This window comes from Hydra viridissima, unplaced genomic scaffold (assembly GCF_058129835.1).
Source record: "Hydra viridissima isolate aposymbiotic clone 2 unplaced genomic scaffold, HvirCarnegie_v1 scaffold_11, whole genome shotgun sequence".
NCBI classification, from domain to species: domain Eukaryota; kingdom Metazoa; phylum Cnidaria; class Hydrozoa; order Anthoathecata; family Hydridae; genus Hydra; species Hydra viridissima.
Genome location: NW_028324310.1, coordinates 2,201,105 through 2,216,789, shown reverse-complemented (window position 1 = coordinate 2,216,789; position 15,685 = coordinate 2,201,105). Strand labels below are relative to the sequence as shown.

At 30.4% G+C, this 15,685-nt stretch overlaps 1 protein-coding gene and 2 pseudogenes across 1 annotated transcript; 1 reads left to right on the top strand and 2 right to left on the bottom strand.

Moving 5' to 3' along the window:
- Positions 1-3,703: 3,703 nt before the first annotated feature.
- On the top strand, positions 3,704-9,711 carry LOC145188677 (uncharacterized; annotated as a pseudogene).
- LOC149881670 (uncharacterized) lies at positions 5,478-6,379 on the bottom strand (annotated as a pseudogene).
- LOC149881669 (zinc finger MYM-type protein 1-like) lies at positions 6,424-7,485 on the bottom strand. The gene is made up of 2 exons (XM_090067064.1): positions 7,367-7,485; positions 6,424-7,288 (listed from the first exon to the last, which is right to left on the bottom strand). The coding sequence occupies exons 1-2, from the start codon at positions 7,483-7,485 to the stop codon at positions 6,424-6,426; spliced, it is 984 nt and encodes a 327-aa protein (XP_089923190.1).
- Positions 9,712-15,685: the final 5,974 nt, after the last annotated feature.

The following is a 15,685-nucleotide window of genomic DNA, read 5'->3' as shown; positions in this document are numbered from 1 at the left end:
AACTTAAATGCGTATCTGAGTGGTTTAAATGTAACAAATTGACCTTAAACCTTGATAAAACAAAATACATTCTATTTCATCCTATATCTAAAAAACGTTTTTTACCAACAACGATGCCAAAAATTCTTATTGATGAACTAGAAATAAAAAAGGAAACTTTTACTAGTTTTCTTGGGATTTATCTTGATGAGAATGTTACGTGGAAACCACATATTGACTACATTTGTTCAAAGGTTTCTAAAAATATAGGAGTCCTCTATAAGTCAAGAAATTATTTAAACAAAACCATTTTAACCCAACTCTATTACTCATTTATACATAGTTATATTAACTATGCAAATATTGCTTGGGGAAGTACAAGCAAAAGTAAGTTGCGTACTCTTTACCGTCGTCAGAAACACGCAATACGCTTAGTTTGTTTTGAAAACCGACTTACGCATTCAAAGTTTTTATTCAAAAATATAAAAGTACTTAACATTTATGAAGTGAATGTATATGAAATATTATGCTTTATGTTTCAATGTAAAATCAATCCGTCCTTACACGTTTTTAAAGATTTTATTACCTTAAAAACAAAAAATAAGTATACACTACGAAATGATAACTCACTCTTTGAACCCTTTTGTCGAACAAAATTCAATCAGTTCTGTATAGCTTATCGTGCACCCAATCTCTGGAACAAAATTGTTTTACCTAATTTTGATTTATCAATTACCTTCCCAGTCTTTAAAAAGAAATTAAAAAAATTCATTCTCTTTAATGACAATATGTTGAAATACTTTTAAAATTAAGAAATTTGTATAAACACGCTCTTTTGTTTTTTGTATTTTGTCATTTTTATTTGTCTATATCTATTAATGGCTTAAGTTATATTCTATTATAACTTTTTATGGTTCTGGCGACAAGATCATTAGATCTTCTATCAGATACCAAGTTTTTATTTAAATTAGTCTATATATCACGGATTTAATTGCATCACGAAATAATATATCTCGGATTTTAATGTATTACGAGAACATATGTCATGGATTTTGTTGTATTACGAGAGCATATATCACAGACTTTATTATATTACGACTAATTAAATGTAAAACTGAAAAAAAAAAAAAAAAAATGGTTGATATAGAATATGAATGTTTCAGATGTGAAAATGGATGCAAATTAAAAATGGAAAATAAAAGGGCCATCATGATTTAATAAGTGTCAAGAAAATTTTTTTAACAAGGCGCTAAAGATATTTCAAATGAACCAGCAGAAAACCTTGGTTATCAAGATCGCTATGCCCAAGTGGGACAAGAAATTCCAGATCCTATACGAAATTAGAAAGACAAAAGATATTGATGACCATCGTTTTGACCAAGGTTTTGCTGCTTAAAAAATAATTTTTTTTTAAATATTTCTTTAAGTGTTTAAAGCCAATTTTTGTAAAAATATCATTATGATTTTTAACAATCGCAATATGGTTGAAGTTGCACAATTTCCGAAAAGTTAGGGAGAGTGAAAAGATGTAGAATCTGGTTTTAAAAACAAAATGTGAGAACAACAAATAAAAATCAAAATAAGATAAAATAAGATAAAATAAGATAAAAATTCAATGGTGACAAATTTCCATTTTGATTAGAAGAAAATGATGGCTAAGAGATAAAAATTTTTAAAACATACCCAGCAAGCACACAAAGTTGAAACAACGTTGAAATAACGTTGATCAACGTCGATCAACGTTATTTCAACGTTGTTTCAACGTTGTGTGCTTGCTGGGTAGTGGGCAATACCTTGTAAATAATATATGTATAGCTTTAATGAAAAAAGATAGTTCGATTTTCAAGATATACATATGTGTATATACACCAAAATGTTTTTTTAGAGAACTAGATTGCAATCTTAATGATTTATTTTGATTTTTTATGGATAAAAAATGTTGATAAAAAAAGATATTCCTATCGTTCATTCCCATGAAATTGAAGAGCTTCAAGTGTTTTCATCACAGAAATCAAGAAACAGATGATATCAAAGTAAAATAAATGTAGTAAATGTAGAAGAAGGGCAGGGATTTCTTAAAGTTATTCTATCAATCACCCTAAAACCAGAGCTAGAAAATGATAAAGTTCTAGAGAAATTGACGTAATGTCGCAATTAGAGTTTGACATATGTGTAAAGATTTCAAAGATTCAAGTGTCCACTAAACTATTAATCAGCCATTTTGCCTTCATCGAACAAAAAATACCATTATTTCAGATGACTTTGGATAAATTTAGCAAACTTTGTATCTTTGTGGAAATTGTACGACCAGTGGATGGCTGATGGTGCAAAAAGCTAAAAAGTGCACAAATGTTTTTCATCCCCAAGCATTAACAAGGAAAAACAAAATAAAAAATACTAGCACTTGGTCTACATATACTGTTAGGGGTTGTAGACACGGTTTTAAACGATAATGAAAAAAGATATTTGAAAACAAGAACTATAGGTTACAGTTTGTCTACCGATAAGATAAACACCTGCAGAGTATCCTACTAGGGGAAGCATCGTTTGGAAGACAATCCTTGCAATAAGTTGCTTAAAACCATAGAGAGCTTACAAATGTTTTTCGAAAGTTCAAGTCATTTTCCTAGTGGTAGGAGTAAGTTTAATTATGTATGCATGTGTGTATGTATACATGTATGTATATATGTATGTATGTATGTATGTATGTATGTATGTATGTATGTATGTATGTATGTATGTATGTATGTATGTATGTATGTATGTATGTATGTATGTATGTATGTATGTATGTATGTATGTATGTATGTATGTATGTATGTATGTATGTATGTATGTATGTATGTATGTATGTATGTATGTATGTATGTATGTATGTATGTATGTATGTATGTATGTATGTATGTATGTATGTATGTATGTATGTATGTATGTATGTATGTATGTATGTATGTATGTATGTATGTATGTATGTATGTATGTATGTATGTATGTATGTATGTATGTATGTATGTATGTATGTATGTATGTATGTATGTATGTATGTATGTATGTATGTATGTATGTATGTATGTATGTATGTATGTATGTATGTATGTATGTATAAATATATATGTGTGTATGTATATGTGTATATATATAAATATACACACACACACACACACACACACACACACACACACACACACACACACACACACACACACACACACCACTCCTACCTGGAGAGCCTCAAAACATAAAAGTGCTCAAAAAATAAAACCAATTGAGTTTGGTAGCCCATGCATCCATGTTTCAAAAAATAAAAAAAATTGAAATCATCTGCCTACGACAAAGGAAAAAAAATGACTTTGATTTTTTGGATTTTTTTGTCTTATTGCTTTATCGCCAGGAGAGCCTCAAACCACAAAAGACAAGAAAAAAGAAATAAATAATAAAACTGATATTACTATTATTGATATGCATAGTCTATACATAGAGGCTTTAAAAATAAATAATTAAGCCATTTTTCAATGTGTAGGAAACCTTTGTTACTTTGAACTTGTCAGTTATTTTGACCTTACTTCTCATTAAGGGAGGTCGAGTTTTGAAGTCGATTTACCTGTTCGCTCAGATAGCTAGAGCTTTTTAAACTAATAAAGAACTAATTAAAGTTTTTTAACGAATTTGTTTCAGTTTTTTCGCGTTTGGGATAATAGCTACAGTTTTTTCATTTTTTACGACTTGAAAAATAAATGCGTAATTCAAAAGAAACTAAAAATTTCTGCGGACGCGGGAAAAGTTTTCTAAAGAAAAATTGTAAACAAAAGCGATCGGGTGAATAATTTAATAATAATTTAAAAAGTCCTTTGGTTAAAACTTGTAATAAATGGGTCCTAAAACAAGACAAACCACTAAAAAACTCATTGGAGTTTCAAAAAGTGATTTTCCTGTAAGTGACTTACCAACTTATGGAGACATTTATAAATACTTTTATTTCGTACAATCGGAGTTTAAAACAAATCTAACACAATCGATAAGACCCAACAAGAACTTGTGAAAATTTGTTTAAATGTAAATCCAAAATTGCCCTTGATAAAAAGTGAGTCAATTTATTTAAAATTGGTCAAAACATTAAACACAATGAAACTTATTACTGGAAAAAATGCAAAAAAGGACATCTTATTGTACCATATAGTGTATTGGAAAATTTATACGATATATCTGCCTGTAGATGTAATTTAGATGAAGTTCCCTGTCATGATGATAGGGTCAAATGCAAAAAAATCTAACTTGTAGTAGTAAATATTTTTTATGTGTTTGTCCGCCAGAGTACAAGGTTAGTTGAGAATTAAATTTTTTTATAGTTTCTTTGAACTTCCTTCACAAAAGTTAATCTACTTGTTTATCTATTTCTTTTTAGTTTAAATTTATGATATTTTATTTAAACTTTTGCATGGTTGTAACTCTGTTGTGGAAAGTTCTAGAACATTTAAAGAGGTTGTGGATTTAACAGTTTTAATAGTTTTTACCAGTGAAAACCAAAGAATTGTAAACAAGTGTTTGCAGTTATTTATGACGGTTTTTGAAGGATATTTTAGGAAAATTATAGAGTATAAACGAAGGAGAAAATAAAGGTTCCCCTTGAGGAACGAGAATACATCAAAGACCAAAGATCAAAATGGCACTAGAGGAAACATGCAGCTAGGGCCAATAGATTGGAGCTCTGTAAAAAAAGAAAAAAGAAGAGTAGGAAAGTGTCCAAATATTAAAGTAGCTTCATCTGATAACTGCAAATTTTCTTCTTTTGATACAAATTTTGAGTCTGGTTCAGTAAGAATAAGTTTATAATTTTGTCACTATATATATATATATATATATATATATATATATATATATATATATATATATATATAATATATATATATATATCTTTAATTATTCAGGAATTTTCCAAATAAAAAGTGTTATTAAAAACTTTTCTATGAGAAATACAATTAAAAGACTAAATTGGTGTTTTTATGGATTATGTATATATATATGTATTAGCAATTTACATTTGAACTTTGTGATAATCTACTTGATTAATGTATGTTTTTACATAAAGTTGTTTATTTCATTGTAAATTTTAATTAGCTATGCGGTATCGAGAGAAGCTGCAGCAGCTCTTGGCAATGGACTTTTGAAAGATCTTGGAATTATTACTAAAACTGATAAAACTGATGTTTTAGATAAGAATAAAATGGACCGAGTTAAAAAAGGGTTTGTCTTCAGTCTGTTGCTGAACATTATATAACCGTCCAAAATCTATCATGTATTGGATGTGATAGTAAAGATGATAAAGGTAGCCTAGCAGTGCCGGTTTTAGCACTACCAGCGCCCTGGGCATGATTTCTACGGCGTCCCTAGCTCAATTTAACCCCATACAAAAAAAAGGCAAAAGGTAAAGTAAAAACACTTAGTAATAACTAATTAAATAACCAATTAGTAGTATAAATAACTATTAATTAAAAAAAAAACTAATAAAATTTAGCTTTTCTTGCCTTTCTATCTGCAAACTCTTTTATGAGTTTTTATCAAAGTCAATTTTTTCAGCAATTTCATTTTCGATTGACGAAGTTGCAAAATTTGTCAACTTAGATTGGGATATTGTTGACCTTAGATAGGTTTTTATTAACTTAAGCTTTGAAAAATTCCTCTCCTCACTAGCAACCGTAACAGGTATAGTCAATAATATTCGCAATGCTATCCATACATTTGGATATATCTCATTAAGTTTCGATCTTTAATAAAATTTAAAACAAAAACAAGAGTAACCACATTCTTATCATACAAAAAAGCTTTCAAACTTAGGAGTTCATTGCACAACATACTACCGTCAATATCTGACTTAGAGTCCACAGTTAATTTCAATTGGAGATTTCTACAAAGTTTGACAAGGTCAGGTTATTCCGGAATCTGTTTTATATTGTACAAAAAAGACCATGATTCTGAATACTTATTTAACTGATCAAATCTTTCATTGAATGAAGTTAATGTAGAGTCCAAAAGACAGTTAAAAAATTCAACTTAAATTTTTTTTCTGGGGAAGTTATAGGCTCATCGCAGACAGTTTCTCCAGCTTGACGCTTAACACATCGAACTCCTGATGTGGTTTTAAACACAGGATCAATTTCTAGTTCTCCGGACAGTTCCTTTGCCGTTAAAATGGCGGATTTGAATCCTGTGTTTCTATATTCCTCCAAAAAAGTGAAGTATTTTTTCAACATTTCTGTGCATTTACCAAAATCCATGTCTGATGATTGTAGAGATTTACTAACGACATTAACTTGAAAAAGTATGTGATACCAAACAACCAACGAAACTATGAAACTGAAATCTTTTAACTGTTCAGCTAGAGTAAAAGCCTCATGAGAGACTTGAACATTAGCTTTTTGATTTTAAATAGCCAAAGTAATTAAAGCATCATGGATCATGGATTGCACTAATTTGATAACGAACTGCTTTAACACTGCTTATTCTTGCTTCCCAACGTGTGTCACTTTGCTTTTTTACGGTATATATTCCCAAGTGATTGGTTAGAATTTTCAAACGATGAGCAGAAGCTGAAAACAATGTAAACAACCTCTGAAGTACCCCAAATAAAGTTACTGATTTCACAGAAGACTTAGTGGCATCACATAGTACGAGATTGTAGCTATTACAGGCACACGTTACATAAACAGCTAAGGGATTTATTTCCAAAATTCTCCTTTGAACCACAGTATCTTTTTCTTTCATGTTCGCCTCGTTGTCATAACCCTGACCCCTACAATTGTTCAATTCCAGTCCGTATTTATTTAAAACATCTATAATAACTTTAGAGAGTCTTTCACCAGTTGACTCATTGACAGACAAAAATTCTATGAAATGTTCTTTCACTGATATTTTATCATCATTTGATGATAAATCAACAAATAGTATTGTCATTGAAAGTTGCTCTAAATGAGTAATGTCCTGAGTACAATCAGCTATAATGGAATAATATTTCAATTTTTTTGCGCGCGATATAATTTCTGACTTCACTTTTGTACCAATCAGCTCTATTAATTCATTTTGTATATCTTTTCCACAGTAGTGGTCTGAAACATCACCCTTCGTAGCTAACCGCAAGTGTTCCTGCAAAACTGGATCAAATTTGGCTAAAAGTTGTACTAAGCCCAAGAACTTTCCATTATTAGGCGTATATAGTTTGTCGGAGGTACCTCTGAACACCATATTGTTTTCAGCTAAATAAAGTGTAATATGCATCAATCTAGACAAAACATTATTCCGTCTTGTTGTTTCATTTCTAATTAAATGTTGCTCTTATCAGTCTATTAAGACATGTACCAGAAAAAATCTGCGCGTGTTCTCATGTGGTGTTTACGGAAACCATACACCATTTAAAATAGCTAATTGTTTTAAAATGTGATTGTATGAATGTTCAAAATTTAATCCGATATTCATGAAATCAGTGCTTGAGTCATGTGGAATTTGTATGCACATCGCCAACGGAGTTTGTTGCACATCACCATCGCAAGTAGATATTTTAGTTTTAGCTCAACTTATCTCATCACTTCGAGAAACTTCGTCCAGATTATCTTCAATAACTATCTGATCTACTGATGCATTCGTTGCTATTCCAGATGTAGATATCACATTCAGGTCTTGATTTTTCGTTGTGATATATTTCTCTATATTTATAAACTTTTTTGTTTTTTGAAATTCTTTTTCTTTTTCTGCCTTCCATTTTCTATATTCTGACTCAGATGGTTTTCTTTTGATAAGATCAACGTATTCAGACATTTTGCAATAAATTAAGTATATCTCTGTAAATCCAAATATATTTAAACATGTATTACTACGTAAAACTTCGTTATAACGCTATTTGAGCAAGAGAATTTTTTAATAGCACAATTGCGTAATTGCAGCTCAACACTTATTGGCTAATGACCCCTATTAGTGTTAAAAACTTAACACCGATTGGTTATTTACTAATTTAATGTTTTTTAGTTTAACTCGTAAAATTTATTTACGTCTCTGTAGAGTTTTCTTGACGTTTTTTTATTATGGTTTATTTTTAACAAGTATAAATAAGTACTTACAGCTATGTAACTTTTCTTTTCGTGCGTAGACAATAATAAAAGACAATAATAAAAGACAATAATAAGTTTTTAAGTAAAATAATAGTACTTTTAAATAATTAAAATGAGATCCAATCTCGACCAATAAAGTGATTTTGCGCTAAATTTCGCCCCTTTACATTCGGCGCCCTGGGCCATCGCCCAACCAGGCCCTACCCTAACGCCGCCACTATAGCCTAGTTTATAGAAGTATGTTACCAGATAGTCTCTGCAAAAAAAGCAAATTAACTGAAAAGGCATATCATCTAAGTTTTACAGTAGAATCAGGAGAAATGAAAGCTAGATATCTGGCACATAAAGACATTTTAAATGCAACGGGAGAAAATTTAGCTCAGCCTGCTTTTGAAGTGTTAATACAAAAAACAGTGTTTATTCTTTGTTAGGAATTGTTTTTGACAATACAAATGTCAACACTGGATATAAAACTGGCCTTTGTTCCAGTCTTGGAAACTTGGCAGAACAATTCACAAAGTTGGATGTGCATTTTATAGAAATGAGTTACCTTTGCGCCATATTATAGCACATTTAGATGGGGGTACAAACACTCTACAAACATTTTTTGGTGAAATAGGAAAAGCCGCAGCACAAGATCATCATTATAAACCAATTGCCAAATTCGAAACTGTCTTGACTACTTTAGTCATTCCAGAAGAGAGTGTGATCAATCACTTAAGTTCTGATCAAAGGTTATTGCTGGAAGATGTGTGTGGTATAAGTTCAGGTAAGCATACTATTAAAAATATAAAACAAATTTAATCTGCAGCTTAATTAAGGATGTTTACTCTTATTATAATTTGTTTTTAAAAAAGAAAAAAAATCCATTTAAATTTAGGTGCTGTAAATCCAATTTACACCTATTATAAAGTTGGTCCTGTTAATCATGCCAGGTGACTAACATTAGCAATACGAATTTTAGTTTTGTATACAAGAACAGAACAACCTACTCCTGTACTTAAAGAGATAGTAAAGTACATATGGCCCAACCTGGTTTGCTATTAAGAAATCAAAAAACTTTACTGAAGGGCCAAATATTTTATACAGAACATTAAAAAGTATAAAGACTTTTAGCTAAACTATACAAGACATTATACTACCTGTTGTTTTAAGAAATGCATATTGTCTTCTCCCAGAAAACTTTCTTTTATCCCTTCTTGTTAATGATATGAAAGAAGTACGAAATAGATCAGTAAGGTTGATTTTAAAACCCCGAGAAAATCCTCCAACTGTCCCAGTTGATAGAATATATGGTGACATCAGAATTAACAAAATCCCAAATATTGAAAATCTTAAAATTGAGTGTGATACATGGACAGAACTGGTTTCTGATGATAAACTGATCTATGAACCTCCTGCTACTAAAAAAATAACTTATCAAGAACTGCTTGATACAATTGAATGTAAACCAGATCCTTGCGAGCTTGGCTGAGACTTTCCATTGCACAGTCAGTCTGTTGAGCGTGCTGTAAAGCTTGTTTCTGAAGTTTCAAAAAAAGCGCATTCTTTACAGAATAGGCATGAGTTAGCAGTAGGAAAATAAAAAAGTCGAATTTTAAGGAAAAAGTTTTATTCGAAAAAAGATTTACAATAAATAGTATTACAATAAATTTAAATACTAATAATTAAAAAATATCATAAATAATATAATTTTTCTAAGTTTAAAGTCTTTTATTTTACCTAAAGCTAAAACTAATTTTAGTTAAAAATCTATTTTTTAGTTGCTTATTTTTGGAACAATTATTAGATTATACCTAGGGAATAGCTAAGACTAAGCAATGTACTCTAATAGGATCTGAGGATATTTTGAAAACTATATTTTTTTAGCCTAAAACCATATACTTTGGTTAAGCTGTAACGCTTTAAATAAACGCTGCGTGTTGAATTTATTTTTTATAATACCTTATTTGAATAAAAAAAAAAAAATTAAAAAAACGTAATGATTTTAATTGAGCTTAATTGAGATTCGATTAGCTTTTAGTATTAAAAAAACTATTTTTTCAATAAAAGGTAATTTACTTTTTAAGCTGTTGGGGATCAAAGCTGCTACTTTTGCTACCTTTTTTCACCGGTTCCTGCAAATCTGTAAAATATAACACTAACTTGTATGTTCGACTGTTATATAACTAAAAATAGTATTTAGTTGATGGGTGCAAAGTAAAATCAGCAACGCCATAGTTTTTTTTTTACCAAAAAAAATTAGGAAATATGTAACAAGGTTCGTTTTTCAGTTTTTAAGCGTAAAGTTTGCGATAACTGGAAAGTTTCGGCAATGATTTTGCTTCTTTGTAACGATACAACAATATCCTAACTGTAAATGTAGGCAAGAGATCTAAAAAATCGAAAACTTTAAAACTACTAGTTTTCTATGATACCCTTCAATTGTTAAACACATTTTTAGTAAAATTGACGTTTTTACTGAATTTTTCTAATCAATTGCAAAAAATTTGAGTAAAGTAGAAAAAAAAAAAAAGATTGTTCCGAATTTCTGACAATATTTCCCAGCTATCTGAGGGCACAGCAAGTTAAAATTTAGAAGTACAAAATCGACCTTCCTTACTTCTCATGGAAAACATTTCTTTAACCATTTTTTCTTTGAATTTGAATTATTTCTAAACTTTAAACACTGTCGCAAAATAAAAAAAACTAATAAAATAGTGTCTATAATTAAACTTTGGCAAAGGGTGTTTCAAAATTCCAAATATTATAGGTTTTATTTACTGCGGTTTTTTTTTACAAATAACAATTACACACAGGTTAAACAAATAAATATTTAAATATATTTAATCTCATAAATAAACTTTTGAATCAGTTTAAATAAATCCATAGGCATTTTCTCAGTTAATTTTTTTGTAACAAACACTTATTCTAAAGTAGCAAGGTTTTAATGTTCATTAAAGATGCAACAGACATATTTCACCTAAATGTCCTATTGTATTCAATCACACATCTTTCATGCCAACTTCCATATTGTGGATGTAATTTTGAAAGTTTGTATCTGCCACTGAACAGAAAAATCGTGATGAAGAGCTTCCAAAGATTGTTCACTGAAAGAACCAAGGAATTTCTTTCTTCATTCTGAAAAAATCATCAATGTGAAAAAAAACGATGTGCCCTTTTGGGGTCAAACTTACAAATCCTAGACTTAAAAAAAAAGTACGAAGTTCTTCAATTTTTTTTTCATACTCCTTGTCAAGGACGTTTCCAAAACAGGCTCTAACAACAGCACTGAATTTTTTGAATGCATCAATGATGACCAAAACTCAAGAATCTAGGTTCTCAAAGAGCTAATCTTTCACATCAATATTTTTCAGGAGTTTTTGGCAATCATTGCTAGCAAATTTTTCGCCATAATATGATTGGATTGTGATGTTGAGTCTTTTTGGCCACTCATTTGCTTCTGGCAATTCTTCTTTTAGTGTTTTGAACAAGTGATTTACTATCCCAAGAAGCAGATGAAGTTGGGGGAATTAGTTCCATTTGGGGAATTAGTTCGAAAATGAATTTGCTTGGGTCAGCTTTTAGAAGTGGCTCTTGGACAACATTGTTGAAAAATTTTGCCCTCCTAATGTCACCACCTTTTGAAAGAAAGTCTGTGTAACAATTTTGAAGATCAGACAGCGTCCTGAGCGCACCTTTTTCAGCTAAGTTCTTTGCTTCACTATCCCAATATAGGCATGGATGTGACCTAGAGTGACATTGCAAACCACATAAAATGTTAGCAACTTTCAAGTCGCAAGAGACCACAAAGTCTACATTTCCAGGTTGAACAAGCTCAATAAAGTTTTTGATGTAGCTGTAATTCTCATGTAGATCCTCTGCAACTGCAATTAGAAATTGCTTTTTAACTCCACTGTCTTTTAGAGCTCGAGAGGTGTTAAATTTTTTTGAAGGTGGGCTGCTTGAATCATTTTCATCATTCATTCTTTGAAGACTTATTGTAAACTTTAGGAAGCCTCGACTTCCATCAATCCCAACCTTTATTAGATGAACTACTTGAAGTTGTCTCTTCAGTGAAATTTCTACTAGTCAGAGAGATATTTGTAGTGAACAACTGTGTACTCTTTGTGTGGCATTTTTTCGCCTAATTATGTAATTGTAGTTTTTGTAAAAAAATTTGCAAGTTGTAACCCTGCTTCATGAAAATTTGCTTGATAGTTTGGCTTAAAAAGAGGTGATTTGAAAACCAAACTTAGTGTTGCTGCAAGCTTTTTGACTCCAGGTCTTGGGCACTTAACTTATACTTTTCTGCAGTTGTTGATTTTGAACATGATGCTGCTAAAGACAAATTTTAAAAAACCTTGTTATGAAATGTAATCTTAGAACAGACAAAATTAGACCATTAAAAACAGGAAAGGTACAAAATTTAAGTTACCTAGGGTAAGAGGTAATGGACAACCTCCCTCAGTCACTGATAGCCTGATTGTCCTACCAGGTGATGATTCGTGACCTTTGATAGCTGCAGAGCTATCTATTCAAAAACGTTTTTGTTTTCTTTTGAAATTTCTCTAAGGTTTAAATTCAAAGAAGTAGAGTTGCATTTATGAGGTAAGCCTTTCCCTAGTGGTGACAAACAATCTAAACATCTTTTCAGGGGATTTATGAGATTTGAAGGTGTAGAATTATCCAAAGGATGTTTTTCAGTCAGTTTCAGCTTACCAATATAGTAAATCAGGGAGTTACAGTTGGAACCTCTTGTCACAGTCTTGACATTGATAGCTTGAAAATTGTAAAGAGTAGGCAGCTTGACAGATACTCCTCTTTCAACCTTTCTAAGTTGATTTCTACACGTTTCACACATTCCAGTTGGAACAAAGGCTACACCAGAAATTGGTGAATTGCACTTTTTAATACATACAACAAACACTGTCTTTCTACGCTCTTCATGAGATTTGGCACTATTGGGCGTTTTAAAAGAGTCCAAGTAAAGTTAAAATTGAAAAAAGTACTTGTTTTTGTTTTCATTTGATAAAGCACTTATTTTATTATCAACAACTAATACAAAAATTTATGTTTTTACAGCTTCTTTATTTCACGAGTGAATGCCATAAATATGTAACACTGTAACATTAAGTACTAAGCAATAAAATGGACCTGGCTATTCAAAAGATATGGCCTGAAAAAAACGTTTAAAACACTTGGCTTTTAAAAGAAAGCGAATAAGCAGGTAAAGGGTTATGCAATTTAAAATGGATTACCAATAAAAGCAATCTAGTTTTATTTTGTTTATTTTATATGGTTATTTTTTACAAAACTTTACTTTCTCCAGTGATTATCTATTAAATTTTATAGTTATTCATAAATAAGTATCATCTTTTCTTCCTTATGCCTTTAGGAAAGGGGCCAATAACATAAGAAAATTTAAATTCATTTTTTTCCTTGGACATTGGCAGATGATTTTAATTTTTTTGTTTTTTGAAACATGGATGTATGAGCTATCAAATCCAATTGGTTTTATTTTTTGAGCATGATTTTTATGCTTTGAGGCTCTTCAGGTAGGAGTGATACACACATATATATATCATTCTTCTTTTTTATTTAGTAATATTGTTTTTATTTCTGATAGAAAAAACATTAATTTATTAGAAACATAAAAAAAAAAATTTTTAGGCTTAAAAAACAAACAAACAAAAAAAAAAAAAAACAAACAAAAAAAGCAAACAAAAAAATTTGTATAAAAATTAAGCAGTAAAGAAAGTTGCATATATTTACAGACGAATGTCTAATTAACATTTGAAGTAGCTTTAATATATGATGCTTCACGAGCATTATTTTGATTGGTACCATTTTGGGATATATGACCAAATGTTCTCAATCGGGCTCATATCTGGAGACCTAGAGCATCAAGGCAAGATCTTTGAACCAGTCTTGGATTGATAACGCTGTATGAGCTGTAGCTCCGTTTGCTGGAATTTCCATGCTTGACATCCACATGTCAAGCATGGAAATTCATCAGATGGTAAAAGCTCATTTTCAAGGTGTTATTGTTGGTAAATTGCTTAATTCCATCTGTTTACAATATGCAACATCCAGCACTCTTGTGGAAAATCAGCCCAGAGACCGGCTGAGCCTCCTCCATTTTGTAAACTTGGCATAACGGAATCGGTCCATATACCGTTCGGAACTCAATCTTTTTACCATAACTCTTGATTTTCGGTTGAAGATCTCGAAATTCAATTTATCGCTGAAGGTGACTTTGCTCATTTTTCACAGTTACATTTACCAGCTTTTCTCTTACCAATCATTTTCCACTGATATGACTTTTCTGGCCTTTATTTCTACGAAAATTACCTACTTATTACCAACTGAAATAACTTTATCAAGTAAATAATCAATTGGGATAGTTTTTTGGATTGAGGTTCTATTTATTGTAAAGTTTTGCATTATCAAAGTTTCAGAAATCAATCTTATCAATCTGATTAAATCAATCTCAGAAATTTTGTTTTACAATTTTGTCTGTAAATATATGTAGATTTGTTTGGTTTTATACTAATAAACAATTTTGCTAAAATTCAATGATTTTTCAAACAACAAAGAATTAAAAAATAAAAGTAATATTGAACAAAAAATGTTGAAACTTGCAACAAATAAGAATTATACAAATCCACAAAACTAAGGGTATATGCATCTCTTTGCAAATACTAAAATACATTCAACTGGTTCGGCCAGTGTTAAACTTTCAAATTTTCCTAAATTTTTAAGTTTTCAGGAAAAAATTAGTATTTCTAACTTTTTAATGTAATTTTCAATACAACATTTAACTGAACTAATCCGTGTAAACAGCTCCTTAACAGTTCTCAATCATTAACTTTAACCTGTTTTATTTTTCACCTCTTGCAAGTGCATTTTGTACTAACAGGCTGTAGAGTACTATCACCTTCACTGCCTAAAACGCCATCTTCCAAAGATAAATCAGAAACCGCTGAAAATATAAAATCCACCATCTCATTTTACACGCACAAATAAAAAAAAGCATTTGTTAAAAAGTGAGAAATTTCACCAGGTTGTTCGATGCGTTTTAGAGGACCATATCGTGAGTCGATTATCGTGAGTCGATTTAAAGTGATTTATTCGTCTTTTTGCAGGTGTCTTTCAAAGAACTGGAGAACGAGATCTGCACCAGCTGTCTCTGTATCTCTTTTTTTTACCCATTCTTTATGACCTTTTGTTAACCTTGTTTTCAGTTCAACTTTAATTCAATTTTTAAAGTTTCCAATGCCTTAAGGTGGTACTAGAGCATTAAAATCATAAAAAAAACGATTTTGGGATTTTTATTTCAATATATGTAGAATTCAATTCTGGTTTCAAATATGTATAACTTTGATATGTTTTTTAAATAATATTAAGATATATAAGATTTTTAAAAAACATGGAAAAATTTTCTTCGCTTAGCAACGCCTTAGCAACGCCAAGCAAGATTTGGTTTTGTCCCCAAAATCTTGTAATATACCCATGTTTTTAAACAGGGGCCACATTGAATCTTCCAAATAAGTTTTTTTGATAAAATGTCTTAAATCCATTAGCTAAAACCACATTATTTTCATTAAATTACGACTGCAAGTTTCAAA